At 42.3% G+C, this 10,904-nt stretch overlaps 1 protein-coding gene across 1 annotated transcript; it reads right to left on the reverse strand.

Moving 5' to 3' along the window:
* Positions 1–1,053: 1,053 nt before the first annotated feature.
* Positions 1,054–10,849, reverse strand: PCTP (phosphatidylcholine transfer protein). The gene is made up of 6 exons (XM_056505566.1): positions 10,626–10,849; positions 7,633–7,750; positions 4,029–4,108; positions 3,524–3,695; positions 2,814–2,881; positions 1,054–2,285 (listed from the first exon to the last, which is right to left on the reverse strand). The coding sequence occupies exons 1-6, from the start codon at positions 10,815–10,817 to the stop codon at positions 2,220–2,222; spliced, it is 696 nt and encodes a 231-aa protein (XP_056361541.1). The 5' UTR covers positions 10,818–10,849; the 3' UTR covers positions 1,054–2,219.
* Between the last annotated feature and the right edge of the window lie 55 nt (positions 10,850–10,904).

Here is a 10,904-nt window from a genome sequence, read left to right on the forward strand (position 1 = left end):
CATCCAAAGACTGAACATATCAACTCTTTCTAGTCACAATCTTCCACTTAGAGATGAAGCTGAATCACACAAAGCTGAACTTTTCTTCCCTAGTAATACAAATGAGTGTAGTAACCCAGACTTAAACTGAAGTGTCTCTGCATATTTATGCTACTTTAAAAGCCCACAGGGAACTAAAGACAAGATCTGATGTTGCTTTCATCTCACATCATTGCTTAGTTGCTTGTAAACAGTGGAAAAGTTGATTGTGGTATCTGTGTTTAATCAAATGTGTTTTAATTCAGAAAGTTGTGTACAGCACAAGAATCTGTTTGTGCAATGGTTTCAGTATGGGTATGTGAGCAAAGGCTGTGTATTCTACACACTCAGTGCAGGGTCTGTAGGAAATCAAATTGATTGGATTGACAATGGAGCCATTCAGCTTCCTGAACTCTCAGCCTCAGTATCTCAGCACACTGCACACACATGGATACTCTGTCTTGGTGACAAGTAACTAAGACAAAGTGAATTCATAATTATAAAATGCTTTCTCCTGCTTTTATTTCCTCAAAGACTAAACAGAATTACAGATTGTCTGGAGAACAAGAATGAAAACATGACCTCTTTTGTACATGATTCATCTCTGTGCACATACTCAGCTCACTAGGTACACGATGCTTGTAAACATTCCAACTCAAATTTTAAGGTAGGTTTACAATTACAGGTAAGTTTTGGACTATTGTGACACAGAGGTCAGTTTTGTTCAGAAAGAACTGAAAATTATTTAGTTTGCATCATTGTTCCAGCAAGATTCAACCTCAGATAGTCTCTTTTTATAATTCTGTTGTATCATGTTGTATAACACTGCAATATTCAATCCAGTGACAGTCTCCAAGTCAAAGACATTGAAAAATGCCTGAACTGCTGGCAGAACACAAGAATCCTGCTTAGTTCTAATCCAACTTATTCTTTCAAAATCCTTTAAAAGTAAGGCAGCTCACGGTATCAGCCTGTCATTTGTGACCTGCCCAGCATGGATGGCACTCTTAAACCTAGGAGACAGAACAAGAACACTCATGGACAAAATAATGATTTATTGGAAGCAAATATTCACACAGGGTATAAAGGCAATAATTGCAATTGATAATTTTGTAACAAGACAAAGCTACTCCATTACCAGACATTCAGAAATAGGATTAGATTTAGGAACAACATTATTATGCAATGATGAGAATATCTGTAATCCCTGAGAATTATGTCCTCTTGTTCTTTTATGCACTCCCTGCACCCCACCCCCCCAAAGCGTGCTGGAAATTTAATTTTCTGCTCATTTAAGCTCTTAGTGTATCACCATCCATTCTTTATATCAGCATGAAATTTAAAGATGCAAGCAAGTCCAATTGCCACATCAAGCTCATCCACATTCAGTGGCAAGCATCCAATTAAAAATTACTTCCAGTTTTAAGATGGTATCCAAGCTGCTTTACAGGTAAGGCTACTGACTCTGAAGATAAAACTTGTTCCCCTAAATCAGACATGCAAGAAGTCACCTCCTCCTTTTTTTTGCTAGCTGGACACAGCTAAGGGTTTTTCCTTTTCATACAGAAGTGTGGAGCTGTGAGTGCAAGGCTTTAAGCTCAATCGTTTACATCTGGATTTAAGGGAGCCTAACATCACAGACTTCCAGTTCCTACTGAACATTTTTAGTAATTTACCTCATCCCTCAGCATTTTTTAGGTTTATATCAGGCAGAGAATTTAAGAATGACAAACTTGGGTAGCAAAAGCATTTCCTCCTGTGCAATGCAAGCTCCATTACTGAGTTTCAGGAGGAAGCCACCCTGCAAGGTAACAAAGGCAGATCCAGGCATTACACATGCAGGCAATTTGCAGTCCAAGTTCAGACATTTTTCTAGTAAGATTGTTGTCTCTTGTGCAAAGATGTAACATATCCATCACAGAACTCCTCTAGCTGACACCTGACAAGCAGCATAAGCAAAGCATGGGGAACAAGGCTAAACTTGAGTACTTTCAAAAGCTGCAGCTGATGTTGGTGTTACCTTGCCAGTGGCCAGCTCTTCAGTTAGAGATGGAAAAAAATCTAGTAAAACTTGATGCATAACTCAACTAGAATAATTCTTTTCCAATATTAGAGGTAGATTTTATCCAGTGTAATATACAACAGCTGCTCCTGTAAGAGCAGAGATCTAAGAATTAAATAATTAAGATAAATCTCAACACCTATGTGCTCTTAGAATAATTAAGGCAAGCTTTTTGTATATCCTTCAAGAAAGCAGGCACACCACTCTGTAAAGAGAAAGACAAAAAAGTTATTCTTGCATAAAAAAAATCCATAAAAATTATAAGCAAGATGACAATTCCCATTATATAGATCAAGGCCTTCAAACAGATACAGTTCTAAGATCTAACATACAATTATCTAAGATACAAGTCTAAGATCTGGTATATAGCATCAAACCATTCCTTGAATACTGCAGGAACAAACTGCATTATTGAAGTTTGCTTGTCTTGAGGCTATTCATATATGCTCTGAAACACAGATTATTTGGGGTTTACTGCAGAAATTTACCTGCCTAGTTGACAAACCAAAGGAATTTGACAGGAATTAAAATATGTAAATTAATTAGGACTATTGTCATGACAGCATATAATAGTGAGACTGTAAATATGGGACTGTGTAAAAACTAGGAAGGTGAATATATCTGTTTCAGAAAAAATTAATTCTGCCCAACACATAGAAGATGGGTATGACTGCAGTGAATTTGTTGTTTGAAACAGATTAACCAAAGATCATTGTCTGTAACACATTCTTACCTTGGCAGCCCAGTTGACCAGCCAGGATGGAATCATGCCACCAGGATTATCAAAATAGTACATATAGACTAGAGAGGAGAGAGAAGTTACAGACAGTTACTGCAGACTCAGCTCTAACGCACTGTGACAGAAATTGTCAGTGTGCATCACTGAAGCACCAGCTACAACAGTTCTACTCTAAATTCTGCACAAAAAGTCAACTTGTCCTGAAGTGAAATGTGAAGTAAATACAGGCATTCCCTGTTAACCTCTGGGAAGCCGACAGTGCCACAACAGAAATTTAGATTATTGCAAGCCATTTTTGGCACTCTGTCTTATAAAATAAGACTGTCTTTAACAGATTAATCTCAGACAGAAGTCAAGCTCTAGGCAAACCCTTCAATCTATACATCTGTGAAACACAATACTTGAATCATTGCTGAATTAAGAAAATTGCAGCAGAGTCTCCCCAGCCAAACTGTCTGGCAGGAAAAGAAATTACAGACTAGGGGTGGGATGGGAGAGCAGAATAAAGTGGTCAGTAGACTATTCTTAACCACCCAGCCCAACTGCTAAATAAAAAGATTCTTCACAGTAGGGCACTGCACCGAACATTTCATTCATTTTAAAGTAACCCTTGGCTTAAAACTGCCAGTCCCCTCTTTGTGTGTTTTGCTAATACATCCACCCCCTGGCTGCATGACTTGTTACACATTTTCTTGACTTCTTACCTTTACATCCAGCCTTGCCATCACTTTCAATTACCAGGCTTTGTTTATAGCTTTTAACTCTGATAATACCAGGCTTCTCAGGGTACTGAGGAACAGCCACACTTTTTGCTAACACAACCCAGATCTTCCTCCCATCCACATCCATCTCCCGGCATTCCCGAATATAGACATACTGCATGGCAAGTTGAGGAGGCATGTCAAAACAATGGCAGCCTGAAGGATGAGGAGCTGACAAGTGAACTCCATCACAAACAGCAGCTCCTTCAAACTATTTCTCATGTCCCTACAGGATTCAATGCTGCAGAGCAGTAATTCAGCTATGTGAGCTCTAGCTCTGTGTGGGAAGAGGCACCCACACTCCTCTTTGTGCTGTAAATATTCATGTCACACGAGGACTGCAAGTTCTTAGATCAGTGCAACAGAGTGATGGAATCAGCTCATTGCTGGGATTCCTGGATGACCAAGTGGCAAAAACTGCAAGAGGAATAAAGGCTTGAAAGGATACATCTCTGTTTGAGAGAGGAAAAGGGTACTTCACTTCCCAGTAGATTACTTTTTCACCATCATGTGTTTCCTCATACAGTTCTACAGTTGAAAGAAGAATACTGTTAGGTATTTTTAATTTCTACTGCAACAGAAATACAGATGGCACCAAGAACTGCTCAGATTTCTGACATGAACATATTTTACATGCAACCCTGATGTCAAAATTGATATGTATGTAGAACTTTAGCAGTAAGAGACATTAAGAAGTTCTGTACCAGGACTGTTCAGGAATCAAATACACAAAAATAGGTGGCCTGTTTTTCTGTGGCTATTGGATTAACTGGTGGAGAAAAAAAAAAACAAAAAACAAAAAACCCAGAACATAAAATCAGAACAATTCTGGGGGAAGCAGAGTCAAGTTCCTTTTCCAACAATTTGCTTATTCAAAGCCTTTCTGTCTCAAAGCTTTTTCCTCACCTGTGTATGTTCTGCACAATTAAGTCACATGCCTTTTTCACAGGCATGTCATTAGCCTTGTAAATTATACTGAGTTAACATGGAACTAGGATGAGTGCAGCTTCCTAACACCTGAAGACATCCTACATGAGGGATTAATGAATTTTGGGAAAATAGTCAGGAATTTCACAGCCACATGTACATGCAACAGCAAAGTAGAATCTTGAGCAGTTTATAAGCCTTCATTACACCACCTTCAGTCTGCCTGGAAACTCAAATCAGAAGGGAGCAGAACATGAAAAAAAGTAACATAAGAATAGTACCTAAAACATGGCAGTGACTCAGAGAGTAGTCTGGCATGAAAGAGAAAAATTAGTTCTAATCAAAACACATAATTGAGTTTGAAAACCAACTTACAGTCCAGCTTCTTTCCCTGAGGCAGCAACTGCCACTAGGAGGGCAATGCCATGCCATGGGGCTGAGCCAGGGTGAACTCCTGCTGGCTCAGGGCCTGGAGTAGAGTGTGATCCTGAGAGCTGGTTCACCTTAACAGTGAGAGAGGACTTCCTTTAGAGCAGACTTGTGCTTGAGGTGCTTTATATCCTCCAGACCCAGGTTTATGAAAGTGTGGCCAGAATAAACTGATAATCTCATTGACAAAGCAAGAACAGTTACCCAGATGGGAGATTCTTTCCCTATATAGTATATTTAATATATTCCAAACCAGGTTTCTGTTAGTATGCCCTGCAGATCAGCTGTCACCCACAGAAGCAGCTTCTCCTCTTCCCCAGCTGGGCACTGCTGGATGCACCTGGTGTTGTAATAACCCACAACATTTATGTTTTCCACCAGAGGTCACTGGAGCATTGGATTATTCACCTTACTTTCACTTCTAACCACAGAGATTTCCTTTTTCAAAGGCAGAATGAAACTGTTTTAAAGACCCTAAAACAACTGCTATTAGCTACCTCCTTTACCTATCTTTGCAAACACAGGAAAAACACACAATAGGTAAACCACATCCCACCTGCATTCATGTTAAACGAGAATACAGTGCATTTTAATCAATAATCTGATTTCATTTAGCATCACTACAAGAGATTACAAGTCCACTCTATCTATAATAGGTATAGCAGCACTTACTGCTTCAACAGTCAGTTATTACTGTTAAATTGTTGGGAAGTCTGATCTCGATCAGGAAGATGCTGTAATCAGGAATAGCAAATTTCAGTATTGCTCAGGCCCAACTATTTTGCATTATTCCACAGAAGCACATGGTACCTTAGCCACACTCTTTTAGTCACAACTTCCCTGCTGAATTGGCAGCTGCAGCACAAACCAGCCCTCAGGATGTCCACATCTCATGATCTCATGGATATTTAGAAGCATTCAGGTACAGTTGCCTTTTCAGCTAAAAAGGCAGCAGCTACTTCTGCTCTGTTCAGGGTTTTATTTCAATGCCAGCCAGCAGTTCAACAGAGAACTCTCCTTTGGACTGCCACTTGCATGGCTGTAAGAGCACCAAGGAATATAAACACCAAGAGCAAGTAGGCTCTCAATGGAAGTTTTCTGGGGTTTCTTCCCAAATGTGAAAGGAAAAGCCCAGGCTGAGCTGGGGTTACATTTAAAACACTGCTAGCACTATTTCATCATATGTACCGTCCTAAAAAATGGGTGGGCTTGTAACAATTTTTAAGTAGGAAGGAAAGCATTACATTGTATTTATGCCCTTTAAGAGTTAATTTCTGTGACGTGCTAGACTTAAAGCAGCAGCACAAGTATAAATTAACAGATGAACAACCATGGTCAGCAAGGATATAAATGTCAGCTCTGCAACATTATCTAGTTTTTAGTTTAAGGGTGTAGCTTCCCCCAGCAGCTTCCTTTCTTTTCTCTACGAAGGAATTAAAAAAAAAAAAAAAAAAAAGGTGTTTATATAAGAAGCATTCAATTCTCCCAAATGCACTTAAAGACTACTGAAGTAACTCAGCAGAATAATTTTATATCCAGTACGATAATGCTGAGTCCCACTCTGGCACAAATGGCTCTTGCTACAAGAAAGCTACTGATCATTTTGACAATTAACACATCTTAATGAAGACATTGGTCCTTAAATTTGACCCAGACTCGCATGAGTTAAATTTATGGGTCTCTGTATCAATACAGCCACTGGCATTATCAGCAATCCTCCACTGTGGAGCTGTCCTAAACCTAACAAGCACATTTAACAAAATTCTTTGGTTTTTAACACTGCTTTGTTCAGCAAAACACTGACCACTTTTCAGTTTTGTTAGCCTGCTCTGACTTCAAGCACAGGCTTAAAAAGAAAAGGCTCCCCATCTTTAAAATAAATGGATTACTGGATATCTACATCAGCTGAACCCTTACCTTGTTACTGCTGACTTAAGATATTTTAAAACCATATGGATATCCAGGTTCCATGCCCTTTTACAAAGACAACATTAAATGAACTTAACTAAATTAGTTATTCCTTTCTCTGTAAAAGCCTGAAGTTACCGTGTATTCTCTCGATACACCCATTCCTGACTGTAAAAGGTGCCAAGAACAACCATGCTTTCAGGAAAAGATATTCCATCATGCATCAAACTGGTGGAAACCTGAGGAAGAATTTTCACAATGAGAACAATCAGCCTTTGAAATAATCTCCCCAAGGACAAATTTTAAGGCTCAGCTGAACAGGGTGCTGGGCCATCCTGTCTTGACTGTGCTCTCAGCAAGTAATTTGGACCAGATGATCCCAGAAGTCCTTTCCAACCTGCTATTCTAGGGAGCACTGCTCACTGCCATATGCAGAGATGCACAAAGGTACCACCTCCATTTCTCCTCAAGATATCTACTAAAATGTAACATAAGCATTACAGCCAGAAGTTACAAGGTGCTCCAGTATAACCAGTGATGATAATCATATGCTTTAACCAACATGGAAAAAATTCATTCCAGAGGAAAGATAAATGCTGTTGAGACATTAGTGATTCCAAATCAGTGTTTACTTATATAATTGCAGAGTGCAACCTTATCCCAAAAGATATTTAAGTCTGACCCAAAGTCTTTGGAGGCAGTAACTTCAAAATACCTTTGAGGAAAGTTTTAGTGGGAACAATCAATGTGGACTCCACCTTGCTTTCACACAGCCTAGGTGAGCTTACCTTTAACATACTGATCCCACTTTTTTCTGAAATCCAAGTCCATGTAGACATCTGCACACAATTTTGGGGGAATGTCAGCAAGACCACCAAAGATTTTATATTCATAAAGTCCTGATTGCTGTGGAAATGGAATGAAGAGAGGAAAAGTCACACAGGAAAGGGAAGCACTCCACATCAGGGAGGACAGCTGAAGGAAGTTAGGTGGGGCACAAATTACAAATATGCTCAAGAGCTGTGAAAGCAAGTGTTCAAAAAACAATGCAAGACTCAGTCTTTAACCTCTGGACTTTTTGATCCATACATGAAAGTTTAAATCCAACCAGGCTGACCTGCCCTGCACAATGGCTGTTCCTTCCCTTACACCAGTACCCTTTTACTTCATCAGGAGCTCCAGAGGGAGCATGTTTCTTCACAAACACAGTCCCCTTTTCATCTCCAGTGGTCAGTGTGGACTAAATCCTGCCCACACTGAGGTTTACCAGAAGCATTATATTCTTGTGGCAAGTTAGTTATGCTTATACATCAGGCTGGGATACAAGAATGCTTTACAATGTCCACATTTACATACAATGCACTCTTATATCTGCCTTGAATATTTATCAGCTATTTTCTTTCAGAAGGCTGTATGCACTGAAGGGGTGGGGTGCAGGATATCTCCTGTTTTACTTTCAACATATGGTAATTCCATCTGTGCCTATAGAGCAGTGTTTGTACCATTGTTAGCATGAATTCAGGACTAATTTAAAACAGTGAGAGCATTTCAAATACACAGTGTAAAAATCAAATCCAAGCATTACCAAGGAAAGGAAGAGAAGGATTATACAATATTCTGTTAGTGAATAGATGGATTTTCTTCTTTTCCTTGCCCTCACAAATTAACTTTAGAAGATGAAAATTTGAAGTACCAGAAAATAGTAATGTGAGCAAGAAGCTTAAGCTACTCATCTTCCCTGTGGCTACACTGAAACACCAATCACCAGATTCAAACTTGAACTATTCAACACCTGTGTAACCCCATGCACTCATCATTTTTGTAAGAGGCATCAACATTTTTGTTCTCACAAGAAAAGCAGCAATTTACAGTAAGAAAGGTAAAACAAGAGTGAAATGTTTCAGTTTTTCTGAGGCCTGTCATCAGAAGAGTCAATCAGCTCGGCTGGAATACAGCACTGAGCAGGAAGGCCCAGATCTATTTCTGCAGCCTGCGGAGAAGATGGAAAGGCCAGGCAAAAAAGAGAAGGCAACAGGAAGAATAATTGCTGCTTTCAGCATCCTGGACTACTGTTGCTACAGGGGACTTGCAGTTCAGTAAGTGCTAAAGCTAATTTTTCCAGTACAACTTTAAACAAAGACCTTCTTTCTAGACTTCGTTCATCTTCTCTTGCAGCAATCTGAAGCAACTTAAAGTCAAAACAGGAGATTTATTTTTCAGGAAAATCAGAAGATTAGACTTGAAAAGGTCTCTTGCATCCCATGTAGTCTGTCCATCCAGCCTAAACTAGGGGAATCGTACACTACATTAAAAAAAGAGACAGACACCTGTAAATGGGTTTTTTTAGTTTCAAATAGTCCTTATAGCTCTACAGTCCTTCTGTAAAAAAGCACAAGAGGATGATGAGGAGAAGCCTGAGCTACTTTCCATTTCACCAGCTGCCATTCATACAACAGCAGCACAGCCACTGCAGTAAGGCAGGGTTTCCCTGGTCCCATGGGCTAAATCCAGCCTCCAGCTACCCAAAGTTCCTTTGCCTTCATTCCCTGCAGCAGGAACACCCTCAGCACCCTGTACTCCACCACCACAGCAATTCCTGCATGGCAGGCACCCCAACCTGCCTGTGCTGTGTGCACCTACTGATAGCTTGTTGTGCCATTGCCAGTCACCACATCCACACTGCAGACAGGGACTATTATCACTGAAGAAAATGAAGGTATATGAAATGATGGTTTTTTAAAAGAGGCTTTCTCCACCCCATTGTACCTTTAGCACAGCCCTGTATGCTTGCTGGCTTTTTCTAACATAACCATGTCTGAAATAATTTCTCAGAATATAAACATAAAACTGTCATGCAAAGAACAGCATGAAGTCCAGAAGGAGATGAGAGGAAACTATGATGGATATATATATATATATATATATATATATGTGGAATTAGAAGCCAGTATTGAATAATAAATCAATGTCAAAATAGAAATACTGTCAATCAGTTCCTAAACTACTAAAGTTTCTTAAAGAAACTTTCCCCCTGCCAAGAGGGGAGAAAATTTCAATCCAACTGTTTCTGAACCACCTCCTTATTTTAGAGGGTGAAGGGTTGGAAATAAGTGTGAAGGGAATTCTGCAGAGTGGCAGGAAGGGGGGAGGACTGCAGGAGAGCAGCATGCTGTGACACGGGGGGGCTCGGGAGCAGATGTTTAGGGACACGCTGCCCCAGCACAAACCTCCTGCGAGGCTGGGGAGGAGGCACACGGAACACCCGGGAATTCCCAAGGCTCGGGAGGTGGCACACGGAACACCCCGGGAATTCCCAAGGCTCGGGAGGTGGCACACAGAACACCCCGGGAATTCCCGAGGATCGGGAGGTGGCACATGAACACCCGGGAATTCCCACCCAGCTGCATCCCCGGCACGGTGCAGGGTCAGTGCGGCCCAGCAGCTTTCCCGTCAGCACTTAATGGCATTACCCGGAAAGCGGCTTTCTGCGAGCCGGCAGACACCGAGCCGGGCCTGTGCGGGGAACCGGCGGTGCGGGCGGGTCCTGAGGGCCCCGCATCCCGGTCACCATCCCGGCACCATCCCGGTCACTGCCGACCCCAGTCCGGTCACCACTGCCCCCATCTCGGTCACCATCATCCCCATCCCCGTCATCACCCCGGTCACCATCACCCCCATCCCGGTTACCGCCGCCCCCATCGCCTCCATCCCCGCCTCCATCGCCCCCATCCCGGTCACCGCCGCCCCCGGCCGCCCGGGCCGCGCTGCCGAGCCCGCCCACCTCGTGGTACAGCCGGTAGATCCGCACGCCCATGGTCTCCACCAGGAGCTGCCAGGGCGTCCCCGCGACCGGCGCCGGCTGGTCCAGCTCCCGGCAGGCGGCTCGAAACTGCTCCTCCGAGAATCGCCGCGATAAGGGCTCCTCCAGCTCCGCCATCCCCCCCGATCCCCGCAGCCCCGGCGGCCCCGCCATCCCCGGCGCGGCCGGGCGGGCCCAGCCCGGGCCGGCACAGCCCCCGTGCGGCCCGGCCCGCCCCGCTCCGCCCCGCGGGTCACGGCA

The sequence above is a fragment of the Oenanthe melanoleuca genome, chromosome 18 (assembly GCF_029582105.1).
Source record: "Oenanthe melanoleuca isolate GR-GAL-2019-014 chromosome 18, OMel1.0, whole genome shotgun sequence".
NCBI classification, from domain to species: domain Eukaryota; kingdom Metazoa; phylum Chordata; class Aves; order Passeriformes; family Muscicapidae; genus Oenanthe; species Oenanthe melanoleuca.

What these genes read in the sequence shown, in the direction of transcription:
- PCTP (XM_056505566.1), bottom strand. Translation starts at nt 10,817, where the DNA reads ATGGCGGGGCCGCCGGGGCTGCGGGGATCGGGGGGGATGGCGGAGCTG. An exon ending in TCTACCGGCTGTACCACGAG is followed by an intron (nt 7,751 to 10,625) that starts GTGGGCGGGCTC and finishes CCATTTCCACAG; the next exon opens with CAATCAGGACTTTATGAATA. An exon ending in GTGGGATCAGTATGTTAAAG is followed by an intron (nt 4,109 to 7,632) that starts GTAAGCTCACCT and finishes TTTCAACTGTAG; the next exon opens with AACTGTATGAGGAAACACAT.